The sequence below is a fragment of the Ammospiza nelsoni genome, chromosome 4 (assembly GCF_027579445.1).
Source record: "Ammospiza nelsoni isolate bAmmNel1 chromosome 4, bAmmNel1.pri, whole genome shotgun sequence".
Taxonomy (NCBI): Eukaryota; Metazoa; Chordata; class Aves; order Passeriformes; family Passerellidae; genus Ammospiza; species Ammospiza nelsoni.
Window position 1 is genome coordinate 74,152,301 of NC_080636.1, and position 15,027 is coordinate 74,167,327.

Genomic DNA, 15,027 nt, shown 5'->3' on the forward strand with positions numbered 1-15,027 from the left:
AGGCTCCAAAGACAGGCAATTTTCCTTCCCCACCCTTTCTTTCCTAAATCTGTTGTTTCAATGAGACCTTTTTATACAGTACACTTTAAATCTGTCTAGGACACCACAGATGTTATCCCAGAGTCCAAAGTCTTGAATCTTATTTTTCCTCTTTTAATGGATAACTTTTTGCTATATCTATGATTCAATTTGCCTCTGAGGTAGGATATGAGAAAATAGCCTGCTACAGAAAAATAACATTCCTTGTAAATATGATAGCTATTTACATAGAGATTAAGCTTTTTTTCCCATGAACAACTATGAAAATTATCCTTGATATTATTATATTATGAATCAGAACAGGTATTATCAGTATTGTTTTGCTAGTTTGTTGGAAATTAATTCAGAAAGCTTTCAGTTTCCTACAGACTAGTAGGCATAGAAACTAACCTGTTAAAATGGTGATTTTTCTAGCCGTAAATACATGAAATAAACAACAGTTGCAAATGTCTGTGAATATAGGGCATCCTCATCCATTTGAATATAAATCATCCTAATCTTTAGTTCTTTGACGATGACAGTTTCCTTCATTGACATCCCAGCCTTCCAAGACCTGTTGCCAGTATTGAAAACAATGGTGAGAGCAGGACAGAGGTGCTTGTTCCCTACATCCTATGGCACTCTGCTGAGTGTTGCCAATCTCTGCAGGCTGAGTAAATTCTCACTGAGTAAATTTGATGCTGTCATACTTAATGCAAGGCACTGACAAAACTGCTGACAGCTTCCTTGCTTTGTTGTCAGTTACTAAGCTGCTGACCTGACCCAAATGAATCACGTATTTTAGCTTCTGCTCAGCAAACTTGTACTGACTGTGTCTAGCTTAGAAATCATTGAGAAGAAAAAGAGAGATGATAGTAGGAATAGTACCCACATAAAAATGGAATCCTTTTGTATTGTCTATGTACAGAGTTTCATTTTGCATTTAATTTGATATAGTTTAGCTAATGTTGCAGGTGCCAATTAGAAGTTGATCTGTACAGCTACTATCATGTAGAGAACTGTCGTCTATAGGCATCATTTAGTTGGCCTATAAAATGCACAGTGATGGCAATGTATGTCACAGTTCATGTAATAGCTTTCTACCTGTCCAAATATCTGAAGATATTTTCCAGTTTTCAAGGTAAACCAACAAGTTCCATGGTTACCACTTCCATGTGTTCAGGATGAACAAGACTATACATCCTGAATGGAGGTTTCCTTTTACTTATTGTTGATTTGCAAGTTATTAAGGTTATGTTATTTAATATTGTTAGTTTGTTTTTTGTGGACTAGAGTGATTGGTCTTAAACAGTTTTCATCTTCTTCCCCTTTTTAAGTATTATGGTTTTGAGAAGAATTATTACTTCTTCATCTGACATGTGTGTTGTCAGACTTGAGTTGCCACTGACTAACTCACCATAATCATGTTAAATGCAATTATGTATAGAATTCAAATTGCATAAATGCAATTTCATCCTTGTAACTTTACATCTTTTTTCTTACTTGTAACTCTTTACAGTCCTTCCCTCCAAGTTCAAAATGGTATTTCATTGGAAGATTATGCCTGGCAATTCTGTAATAGGTACTCTTCCCCATGAAGGCAAAATATGACAGCATGCATTTTGAAAATCCGTTTCTGGCCAAAGGAATATAAGCAATACCTAAGAGTGGCATTTCAGTTATAGGCACTATGCATTCCATTTCAGCTAGACAAGGAATCATGTTAATCCTACAAGCCTCCACAGTTCTTTGTGTCTGAAAAATGTTCAGCATTTCACACGGGATTATTAAATACTTTTTTTTAACCCGCTCTAACCATCTTCACTGCCTTTAATTTTTCTATTTTCCGTCCCTTCCATGATCTTCTTAATTTCCTATCAAATACCAGAAGTTGTAATTTCATTTAAGCATAGGTCCACGTAAGCCAAGTCATGGCATGTGGTCTAAGTGAACAAAGTTACAGCTATTTACAGGGCTTAGGTGCATGACTGCCTTCAGACTTCATGGAAGGTGGCCACATAATATTCTTCTGCAACAGGTAAGCAGACCCCTAAGAATGAAATTCCAGTATTTCCTTGGCATGCAGGGCTGTATAATAACTAACATCCATCTCTTCAAGCCAATCTGCTAGCTTCCAAAAAGATTGAATAATTTTATGGCTAACAGTACATCTGGTAAAGCAAGGTCAGAATCTGCTCATATTTTAGAGACAATGCATAGAAGGTGGCCTTCGAGATAAGACAGTGGAAACTGAGTTCTGAGATACCTCTTACTTTCTTGGGATACAGTGGGAAAAGTGCTTAACCTCCATTTCTCAATAATAAAACATATCTAATCACCTCATGTCCAATTTCTGTTTAAGTTCTTACACATCTATTCATTGAGCTTTTCTTTAGAGAAACATTTTTATTCAGCTCCTGCAGACACAAGAACATTCATTGTGCAATTAGATTCTGTCTAGACTGTTGTTAACAGGTAGTCCAATGCTTATATTCAATAAGATGTGCCATGTGCTAGAGACTGGGGGAAATTATGGTGAATGTTCTTACTGAAAATACACATAAGAGTATGCCCAACCTAATGGAATGGGAAAAATGTTTGGGGGAGGAAATGGTGGAATAAAAGGAGGGAGGCCTGCTGTGCTGCTCTGGTGGGCTCTTCCAGCATGCTCTGAAGCTGGGGACAATCTGAATGGAACCAGGCATGTTGTCTCTAATACCATATGTGTGTTTTGTCTGAAGCACTATACTTTAACTCTGTTCTCATATGCTTTATGCACCACTACTGTACTCTCAGTACAGGGCTGCATGCATTTGAGGACAATTTTTAGTATGTTTGGGATATCTTTCTGTAACTTTGTTTAAACAAATATTTGAGGATGCTTTATGGGATATAAACCAGGCAGAGTTTCCTGAATTAACTTTCAAGTCCATTTTGGAGTGAAGATTTGTATCTGTATATTTCCATGCAGAGCAAAATCCTTTAGCTACAGGGTGAAAAATACAGAGCAGCATCTCAACTTTGGAAATCTAACATTATGATTTTTGGGGGAAGAGATGATAATCTTTGCATGAAACAAAACAGCAGATCAATTAATTTTTTTGCTGGCACAACTACAGACACAAGCAGAAGGGGTCTTCTTGACTTACTGACAAATGAATTAGTGGAACAATCTGAAATGCAGATAATGTCTACCACGCTTTGACTTCAGGGTAAGATGTTCCAGGCCCCAGAAGGAAGTTGTACAAAACCAGTCAATTTAATTACCTGTCAGAATGGAAGAAATTATTGCTCAGTGTCTGGCTTTTCATGCCCTGAAACTATAGGAGCTCCTGTGTAGTAGCTAGTTGAAGGCAATAATGCGTGTTTCAGGTGCTGGGGGTTTCTTCTCTTCAGTGCTGAATTCTTCTGTGTAACATGTTTCATAGTCCTGTGACAGTCCTCTGAAAGTATAAAACTCTCAAAGAGTGTTAAATGAATGGCTTTATCTGGTAATCATTTAAACTTGAATTACATTAAAAAATTAATGAAAGCATCTACAGTAATATTAAGCACAGAACTGCAGAGCCAGCTATTATCAAGCATTTTATGACTGTACTTGCTCATTCATCACATTTATAAACTGTTCTTGCTTTGTGCTCTGACACATGGAAACAGCTTCCAGGATTTTGGCATTGGAGGCAAGCTATTGCAGTGGAGATCAAAATGTAGAAGATATTTCAGGAGAAAAAAAAACTTGTAGTGAAATATGAAACCTAAAAATACAAAATGAGAAAGTTACGTGGAATGTTAAGGTTATAAATGAATGCAAGTTGATCTTTTACTCCACTTAATTCTTTCTGTCACTTCCTGTTTACATCACCTACCAACTTCAGTGTAAAGACTTATGAAATGCAGGTAAATGTATCAAAAAACTAGTATGGGAGCATTTTTCTTCTGTATCTTTCTGTATCTGCTCATTTGCTTTTTTGTTTTTATTGAGTCATAATAGAGAATTGCATTTGTAGATATGTCAGAAGACCAAATAATTTTCCTTTTCAATGCATTTTAATTAATTTTGGAAATTGTAGACCAGATTGTAACTCCTTAGAATCCACAGGTCTTAATTTGTGATTTTTTTTTTTTTTTGTCTGAAACCAATGAAACCCGGAGGGATTACAGATATATTTACTAATATATTTATGAAGCAAACAGCCACTTTCCAAAAGTAAATGGCATCATTTGGGATTAAGAACAAGTGGGAATTTTCAACTATTCAATTATTTTGCCATATCTCATATTTAATGATATTGAAAAATATATATATATTATAAAAATGTTGAGTTATTGCAAATTGAAGGTATTTTCAATGCAATACCTTTTTATGCATTATATCTGCAGGCATTTATAATTAAATGTTGGGATCTTATAGAGGAGAGTAAATTCCAGTGATGGGAAGAGAATTTAGCCACCTGAAGTTGAAAGTATTTTGTTGTGACACAATTTTGGCTATGCTCTGAAGGAAATTTATTTCAGTTTCAAAATGTAATGGAAGCTTGAAAAAAATTAAATATTGTCAAGCACAGACATCCAAGTTGTTGAGTGATGGCATTCATTACTGAAATATAGAATTGTAATTGGAGTGAAGCAAAGAGTTCTTTTTACTCTTCAGCTGTGTCAGAAAGTGCATATTCTGAATTTTCAGGAGAATAGAAGTTTTCTCTTCAGTTATTCTGATTTATCCTTCTTCAGTGGAGCTAGCCTGGAAGACAGCAGAGTTCTTGCTTAGGCACTCACAAAGAGGCTCTAGCTATGTTGGCCCAGACTGCACTGGATCTCAAAACCCCTTTTCAGATTTATCCCAAATGTATGCCTGAGTTGTAAGTGCTGGTAGTGTGCATACATGTGGCAGGAATTCAGGCTTAGTCAAAGAGATGATAAAAAATATTCTTCTATAAACATTTAGATGTCAGGTACAAAATAGTGCTCCAGAAAATGAAGTGAGAATAAGTTGTCCAAGAAGAGATGATGTATGGAAACGGATACATTAAATATTGTAAATGACTTGTAATACAATTAGTTTTCTGAATATTCTGAAGAAAACTGATGTAAAGAATCTCACTAAGTTAGCTTGCAGTTATCTAATGAGTCCAACAGCCCTCAAAAATGTCTTACAAACAGGGTTGTTGAAAACTTCATATCTTTAATTATATGTAATTTATTCCTCGATTTTTAATTCATGCTTTTTTCACATGAACATGGTCACATAGATTTTAAATTTATACATATGTCCAAACTCACTAGTTTAAAAGTTTCTTGATGAAATAAAATATTTTTGAATATGTAGTTTATGTGTTGCAAATAATCAACATGCCTGTTGTAGACAAGGTGGTTTGCAGTTCATAAGACATAAGTGGTCCTTGAATTGCACAGAATTTTCACTCTTTCTTGATCTGATGATTGCAAAAATATAGAAGAAAGGGAATTACCTATCTACATCTATTTGTCAGTTAAATTGCAGCTTCTGAAAGTGACACTTTTATTGCATAGACTAGTGGCCAAAGAGGGAAAAAAAAGTTCTGTGAAAGGTTTTTGAAAATGTGAAATCTGTGGGTTACACCTACACCTGGACAATTATTTTGTCTTCAGAAAACACCTAGTTAAGATCAAGAATAATAATTACTTTGTGTTTTGTTAATGGACAAAGATGGACAAAAGATAAATCTTTTAAAGGAGTAAAGATAGATCAAAATAGGATGTGAGGTAGGGTTTAAACTTTGGGCTTCAAAAATGGAAAATAAATTATTCAGCATGCATTTCAGCATTCTGTTATTTCAGAAGGTTGACTATAACATAAACAATACTGTTGTAGAAGAAACTTCTTTAAGAGATGTTTGTTCATTCTGGTTACAGAGGTAAGCATACAGATTTTTCCTTTAATATTGACTGCTTTTTGGCCGGTTAAAGAAATATGATCTCCCTACTGTTCATGTTGAATAAAAACAGCTGCACAAATGTCTTTGATCCACATGATGAAACAGGATTACCTGAAATGTGGTATCTCATTTGGATACCATTGGTACATTTGCGAAATATCATTTGCACCAACCCCACAGTGCAGCCAACAACAAGAGTCACTTCCCTGCTTTCTTTGCTGCATGGCTTAAATGTACCTATGAGACTTTGAAGCCAGATCGCCAGATCTGCTAGATACTGTTCATTAATTTTAAGTTCAATATTTATGTATCTTCCTTATAATCAAAGTTCAAAAAAATTATTGAGCATATACAGTTTTATAAAAAGTTACTCCTGCAAAAAATGAGTAGAAAGCAGTGAACATTACTTTAACTTCCTACACCACTTGTTATTACAGAAAAACACTGTGCAAAATCTGAAGAATCAGTTAAATTAATGTACACTGCTTATAATGTAACACTTTTTATTATAAAATTGGCTTCTGCGGTTTTCATTATAGAGACATTTTTTAATTGCTTAACTGAAGGTTCAGCCAAGCCAGCATTTATATTCAGATTTTTTTCCTTAGAATTACAGTATATAAATACTTTAAGTATGTATGTTTTTATTGGTAACTCTCTTATGAATTACCTATACAAATAATGAAATATCTATTGCACAAATATTGGGCAGTGTGTAGAGAATTATAAGCATCTGAATAATTTGATTCCTGCAGTGTACTCTAAATCTTTTATGAAAAAGCTGATTTCTTTTAAAAGTCGGGTCAAGTTCTTTAGGTACTAATGTTTTATAGTCTGGAAGTGCTGCACTGCTTAGTTTCAATGGAGAAAAGCAAAATGGGAGTTACGCAGTATTGTGATGGAAATGCTGACTCTGCCAGTAAGAGAATGTCAGAGTATTTAACTTTGACTTTTCTTGCTGGACATACTTAACACCACTAAGGATAAAATTACTTTTTAATTTACAACTTATCTCTCTGCACTTTCTGTAGTGGTCAGAGTTCCCTATTATAATTTCTCCCTAAGGCTATATCTTAAAGTTTCACTTCAGCTGCCATTTTAAATTAACTTTAAGAGTGTGCAGAGAGGAAAACCTCTCTATTCCTCAGTGACTCTCAAAAAACATAAGTTCCAGCAGGATTATGCATTAGAGAGAACCTTGAACTGTTTTTCTTAAGACCCTTGTGCTTACTTAGTCAGTGTACTGCTCAACTCTGTTTATATTTTGTTCAGGGTCATTAAAATCCCAGACACACGTGCTCCTATGTATTTCCATGCATGGAGGATTGTGAGGGCATAAAGAAAAGAGGAGTGAATAGAAAGGCACATTGTGTGGCTTGCTGCTTGGTGTCAGTGAGCATGAGCTGCTGCTTACCTGGCATCTGACTGTCCTTTTTTGTTTGCTGTTCTGGTTTTGCCACAACGTAGCCAGTAGAAAGGCAAAGAGGGTTTGATGCATGAAAAATGAGTACCTAATCACTGTTCTCCTGCTACCAAAATGTCTCTTCCTTGTCTGTTGACTTTCCTGTCTAGTGATTGTTTCACTGTCTGCCTTAAATATTTAATTGCTATTATTTTAATATACAGGAGATATAATGTAGGTATAAACTAAGCATGGTTGAAGAAAAGCAAGACAAAGAGTGGAAATGCACACAAGAAGAGAAATGGTGGAAAGAGAATGAAGAAGAAAGTAGGAAAGAGCAGAAAAATGCAGTGCAATTTGAAATTGAGCAAGATAGAGAATGACTAATAAAATTTATTTCAGTTATATAAAGTGTATGATACTTTTTTTTTTAATTGGTCAGCCATTATCTTACATCTTACAGTAGTTTCTGTTCTTTTTCAAGGGGACAGTTCTCTACAAATTTGCATGAACTGTAGCGTGGCCTGCAAGAATGCACCCATGGTGCAAGCTGGAAGACTTATTCTGGGGACTGATATGTACACACATCTGCAAACCCTTTTGTTGGTGTCTCTGTCTGTTTTTTCCCTATTTGCACACTTAATGCATACAGAGAACCTGCAACAAAGGGATAGGGAAATGAGTTGATGATTTTATGCTTGGTACCCAGAAGTTATGAAAGACGTATCTTTTAAAACAATGGTCTCTGTGTAGAGAATTTTCTTTTTCTCAAAGCATCTGCCGTGCGTTTGTTCCTCTGAGTCATTTTCTTTCAGGCTGGGTTTGGTTTGGTGTATTTTAACTCTCCAGAAGTATTCCTGTCTTCTCAGGGCTAGAAAATAATCCTCTTATCCCCAAGAGGATCAGTAGGCTGGAATAGACTGGACATGAATTAATGCTGCCCTAGTTAGCATAAAACTGGAATTTTCTTGTAAGACTTGCTTTGTGGTTATTTTTCTGTGTCTAGCCATGAGTCCTGGTTACTTTGGCTCATTTTCCCTTTGATAGTGATTTGTTGCTTGCTTTAGTGATCCCTTCGCAGTAAGAGGGAATGCTTCAAAGATTTGTCTTTGAATCTTTTCCAGTCCTTAGGAGCAGAAAATTCTCCTCTATGATTATTCTGATTGTAATGCATTAAGGCTGACTGCACAAATATATAAATATATAAAAGATGAAAAAGTGGCATTCAGTCTGTGTTTGGGAAAAAAATACTTCACTTATTTTTGCTTGATGACCCTTTTTTGAATTCACAAACTCTGTTGATCCGAACTGGCAACTGGAAAGTTATTGCTGAATCAATATTTGAGTATTTTCTTGTTCACCTAATTTTGATGTAATAACCAAAAAAATTCATGACAAGTAATCCTCCTCTTTTATCAACATGTACACCGAAAAGAAAATACAATTAGAAACGTAAATAGAGTACAACTAAGCTTCTTCCAGTGTTCTCCGTTTGAAATACCTGTGCTCTTGCCAGTTGTGAAGGTGAATTCTTCTTTCCGCAATAAACAGTGGAGTCCCGCACCAGGTGTGTTTCCCATGCATCAAACATTGCCTTAATGACAGCTGAGGTAATTTGGTATCGAATTGCTTACTTATGTGCTTTCCTCTGGGGCAGGCAGTGTGTGATGAAGCAGGTCAGGACTCGTTTTCAGTATGACACTGATGTGATACAACAAGTCTCAATCCCAGCTAGTGCTGAGGAATAGCTCCCACTACTTGAGACTGACCATGTGCATGCGTATGCACAAGTCAAGGGACAACGTAGGACTTGTCCTCCTAAGAAAACAGTTTACTTATTAAATGTTACCTGACAAAAATATATAAATGGATTTTTTTTTGTTTTAGGTTCTCATGCTTAAGACAATTTCTTAAGCACTTTATGAACATAGAACTTAGGAAACAATAGAAAGCTATACAGCTCGCATGAAAATAAAATGGGATCTGTCTGAGAAAATAATTAGGCTTGGAGGAGAGATTTTCCTTTGCAGGATGTTTCTGGAAAGGAAAGAAAAATAGAGCAAATGGTTATGTAGGGCTTCATATTACAGGCTCTTGTCTGTGATTGTCTAGAAATTGAATTAGCTTCTCTCTTGTGCATATTGTTTAAAATGCAGCTTAGAAAAGGCTACACAGAGGTTAGGACTCTGAAGGTCTAATAATCAGAAATAGTAGCAGAGGTCCTCGCACTGGTAGAAGGGACGACTTGTGACAAGAGGAAAGGAGGGGAAGAGGGGGAAGAGAAATGTTAATTTTGGCAGTAGAGCTGACAGAATAGATTTGTCTCCAAGGCAAATAGTTGTAAAAGTAGGTCAAAGGGGTCTGCTGAGTAAACAAATGGAAGTTTGTTAGTTCTTTCCAAAAATGATACTTTCTCTGTGCACTATCTAGGTAACAGAAGACAGAAAAAGAACTTGTTAGCATTTTAATTACTGAAGACAATTGCATATAGTTTTAATGCCACTACAAACTGAGGCTTTTGCCTTCAGGAATAAAACATTTATTGTTCATTAACACAGAGAGCTTGCCCACAGTTATTATGTTATTAAGGGGAATTGTGTTATGTGTAAACCTGGTGGATTTCTTAACTCTGCATTCTGTAATAACCATGACATTTCAAGTTTTACAATGCAATATTTTCAGAAGGATGCTTTAAACCATTTTTTATTTATGTTAATTACATGAAGTTTGTAATTAAAAAGAACAATAAAAGTGAGGCTGTTCAATTTTAGACTTCTCACTGATTGTTATTTTATAGTATCTGTCATCCTGTAGTGTTGCATGCTTTTCCTAAATAGGTAGGAACTCCTTGGGGTAATTTTTGTTTCTGGGGGTAATGGGAAGTCATCTGATAGAGGGGAAAAAAATTAAATCTGAAGTATTACTGGGACATAAATGCAAAAATTCTCTTATCAACACATACAAGTTAAAGGAAAAATACCAAATTTTTGTGGCAAATTTTAAATATTTAAAAATATTTTTAACAATTTGGTCATCTTTTACTTTGAATTGACTATCCATAAATTTCTGAGGTTATATTTGTTAATTTAAAAAAAAAACATACTGGAGTAGAAAACTAAAAGTTTGGGGGGAAGATCCCTTTTGAAGCTTGTTGTCAATAATTCCTCATTTTGTTCTTGTTAGAACAAGATTTGAATATTGGGGTGGCAGAGGAAGAAGAGGGAAAGGAGGGAAGGGAGAGGACATAAAAAAACACAGATTAGGATTATGGAGTGAGAAGAAGAGAAGAAACAGTGGTAAAGATCAGAGTCAGTTTGCAGGACTGGAATGGGAATAACAGCCCTGGCAAGGCTTGGCAAAATTTTTTTTGTTTTCAGGATATAGGGACAATCTGAGAACAGAAGATTGGTTGCTCATGAGCAATTTTCTTTTAAGGACTCTCCAATCTATCTCTGCTCCCTGCAAAAATGCACAGCAGACACTAAAAACCAAGAATTACTGACTTCTCGTACTTGCTGGGCTGCCAGAGATAGACATAAATCAGGGCATAGCCCAGGGTAATAGGACTGCCTGATATGAGGGTATCAAACAGAAAAAAGGTGGGAACAGGTACATTCATGGCAGCAGTATGGGCTGAGAACACAGAGTAGTTTACACTGGCAAATGCTTGATTGATCTGATGTAAACAAAATTATGCTTTGCTTTTACATACTTGTAAGTCACCCTAGATAAGTGTCTGTTTTGTCTGTACCTAAATCCATCCCTTTTGTTGTATCTTTTTGGTAGTGGAAATGTATTACTTACATGCATAAAAATCCAGCCCTAGGACACCAGTTTATGTTCTTGATCTAAAGCAAGAGTAAATCTATTTAAAGCATACCAATATGAAACCTGTGCCATGGGATCATGTTAGGTTGACTGAGCAAGATGGACAAAAATCCCAGAATCCCAGAATGGGTCAGGATGGAAGGACCACAGCGGGTCATCTGTCCCAACCTCCCTGCTCAAGCAGAGCACATGGCACAGGATTGCATCCAGACAGTTCTTGAGTATCTCCAGTGTGGGAGACCCCACACCCTCTCTCTGCAATCCCTTCTGGTGCTCAGTCACCCGCACAGCAAAGTTCTTCCTAATATTCTGGTGGGGCTTTCTGCAAATCAGTTGCCTGTTGTCTCTTGTCCTGTTGACTCCACTGAGCAGAAGCTGGATCTGTCCTTTTGTTACCCTCCCTTCAGATACTTCTATACATTCATGATGTACCATCTCAGTTGTCTCTTCTCAAGGCTGACCAGGCCCATCTCCTATTCTTATATAAGAGATGCTCCAGTCTCTTAATTATCTTTGTTGCCCTCTCAACAGGAGCTCCAGAAGCTCCATGTCTCTCTTGTCCTGAGGAACCCAGAGCTGGACACAGCACTCCAGGCAAGGCCTCACCAGGGCTGAGTAGAGGTGCAAGATCACCTCCCTTGACCATGTTCTTCCTAATACACCCCAGGACACCATTGGCCTCTTGGCCACAAGGACCCTGCTGGGTCTTGGACAGCTGGGTGTCCACCAGCCTCCAGCCCATACTGATACATGATTATTCCTCCCCAGGTGTGGCAACCTGCATCTGCCTTTGCTGAATTTCAGCTGGTTCCTCTCTGCCCATCTCTCCAACCTGACAAGGTCCCTCTGAAGAGCTGCACAGCCCTCTGGGGAATTGGCCACCTCTCCCAGCTTTGTGTCATTAGTGAACTTGCTGAGGAGGCACCTTCTCATCCAGCCAAGACATTGATGAATAATACTAGGCCAAATATCGACCCCTGGGGGACACCACTAGTGACAGGCTTCCAGCTAGACCCTGTGCTACTGATTGCAAATTCAGATACTTTGTGTGCAGAATCAGCGGCGTTTAGGTAGATGGGAGTGATGAATTGTATCAAAATGGATTAGAATGTGGTCAAAACAAGCCAATACACAAGTTATGCAGGAAAAACTCATTTACCAAAACAGGACAGGAGACAGTTTTAAAATGTAGGTGTGTTGTGTGTTGTGTACAATTTTCTTTGTATTCAGAAATGTCTCCCTACCTTTTAAACAAAGTTTATTCTAACAAGTCATTTCTTTGTGAAATACTTTCTTTGTTAAACATTCAAAGCACAATGTGCTGATTTCAGTAGCAATTTAGATTTTTGAAGCAGAGTGTAATGTCTTCTGGTGTGCGATGAGCCTGAACCAATCCTTTATATTCTTTTTGTCTTTGTCTTTCTACATGTGTGTGGGCTGCAGATGGTTCTGTGAAGGAAAAGAACTCCAGAATTCCCCTGACATTCAGATCCATTCTGAAAGTGGAGGACTTCATTCACTAATTATAGTAGAAGCCTTTGAAGACGACACTGGGCGCTATACTTGTCTGGCTTCAAATTCTTTTGGTTCAGATAGCACATCAGCTGAAATATTCATTGAAGGTAAGAGATAAAATAATAAAATACTTGATGCATATAAGAAAAGATAACTAAGCTGAAGTTCACTTTTGGTTGTTTATCTTAACATTACATTCAGTATGGTGGTAATTTTATGGTATTCCTCTGCTTTTCTTTAACAAACACACTTTTAGCATCAAATAATATTAATTCTGATATTTCAGTGAATGTATCAGGAATCACTGAGTAGATTGCTATTTATTTAGGGCAGAACAGAGATAAAGAATGAAATAGGAGGAACCAACAAAAACTTTGGCATATCATTATAAGCAGTACTTCTGTAAATCACTAGTAAAGTTTTGACTAGTGATAGTAATAATGATTTTCCTGGTAGCAGTAATCCCCATCTCAGTTTTGACATATCTGCCTCCCTGTGCAAATATATGTGGCTGCCCAAAATGAGTCATCTTTAGTGTCATCTTTAGTCATGTGTAAATGTACTATAATCCATTATCTTTGGCATACTGATTTTAAGTCAGATTAAAGTCAGTCATATTGGTTTTGTCCACAAACAGCTGCTAGTTATTGTCAAAATATTTCCTGACTGCAAAATTAGTAATAACTCAAGTATTATTTTCTCTGAGAAAAGTTAATGATGGCCATGACTAAAATTATTGTTATCTTTTAGTAGAGAACTGTATTTCAGGCAAGATTATCTTATACCTGAATACCAATTTTAATTCATACATCTCCCAAAAAATTAGGTACTACATATTCTTTTACCAGTTTTGTAACTCATTAAAGTTAATTTAAATGGTCACTTGAAAGCATAAAATAAATTAACATAAGAAATAGCCATAAGAAATCTAAATAGTGACACACCAAAATTATTAAATAGATTTTTATTAACCAAACAAAAAACTTTTTGCTCCTAACTAGCTAAATCATGACATAGCCTTTATAGGATTTATTTCATTATGCTCTTTATTGTCAGAACTTTTGAATATGCCATTGGGATATAATAGCAAAATCCCCAAGGCTCTTCTGAATCTTACAGATTCTAGAAGGAGTTTTCTTTACAGTAGTAATCATGATTTCAGAATTACTCAGGTGTAGTACAAATACTACTGCTGTGTGAGGTTATAGGGACAGAAGCAACAGTAAAAGATGAATAAAAGTATTCATTCTCTGACATCTGCCAGTATTGCTATATGGAAGTCCTATCTTGAAGTTTTATAACATGTTACTTTCAAAGAGAAAGATTTGTACAAGTCATTAGGCTCATGCCCTGTCATTTTTAAGGAAAACAGGTTGTCACACAAGCAGTGCTTTGTACATTAATAGACTTGATGACCCTGATGCGTCATACTTTCTTTTGTGCAGCAGGCCCAGCCATGCAAGACCTGGTTGTTCTACGTTCTTAAGAAATCCTTTCATGTAGACACACTTTGATGACTGGACATTTGCTTCTCTCTTCTCATCTGTTCTATACTACTTATTGCTTTGATTTTTTTTACAGCATAAACTTTGTAAATCAATAGGGTTTTTAGTCCCAGCATTGTTACATTGGAATCTGTCTATGCTATACTGTGCATGTTGATTATGAAATGCTTATGGTTTGCATTAAACATACAGCTATCCATATATATGCACAAATTCCTTGAGGAATAATATGTACTGCATAAATGTCTAGAATAAATGTGTGAAGTATCTGTTGTTAGGAAAAATTAGGACAAAGGGAATAAATGCTTTCATATTTTTTTCTTTAAGTAAGCTCAGGGTATTGCCAAATACATACATTATATCCAGACTTCCACTGGCAAGAAATAGCAGAGAATAAATGTTATGTGTAGGTTAATGTAAATAGTCTGAAATGTGGACATCATGGGCAGCAAGTTTAGTCTGAAAATGTCTTGGTACACTGAGTTGCTCTTACTTAAGTTTGAAGATTTGTTATCTGTATAAGCCATATGTTTGCTTAAGCTTCAAATTTAAAATTTAAGTAAATAAAATTATACATTTCCCGTAAAGCAATAGTACTCAGCATTTTTTTTTTCTGTCTTGGCCATATTTGTCTCAATATTAAGGGAGACAGCTAGGAGCCCAGGGAAAGCAGTGTGCAATTAAATTGGCATGCTTATGATTTCTGTAACTGTCTAAAGTACATAGTTACAGACAAAAAAAACTTATCAGATAAAAAACCTGCCATAGTTTGTTACGGAGGGTTCTCAATTCTTGAAGTGAAATGCAAAAGTATAATAGTTTTTCCTTTGGAATTTAAACATTA

General features: G+C 36.1%; 1 protein-coding gene across 4 annotated transcripts in view; it reads left to right on the forward strand.

Moving 5' to 3' along the window:
* The window catches only part of PALLD (palladin, cytoskeletal associated protein), a 187,390-nt gene that overhangs the window by 49,942 nt on the left and 122,421 nt on the right, over window positions 1–15,027 (forward strand). For all 4 annotated transcript variants that reach the window (XM_059469795.1, XM_059469796.1, XM_059469798.1 and 1 more), the window contains one exon: window positions 12,607–12,785. In XM_059469795.1, coding sequence (XP_059325778.1) covers window positions 12,607–12,785 — 179 coding nt within the window. The remainder of the gene's footprint in view (window positions 1–12,606; window positions 12,786–15,027) is intronic.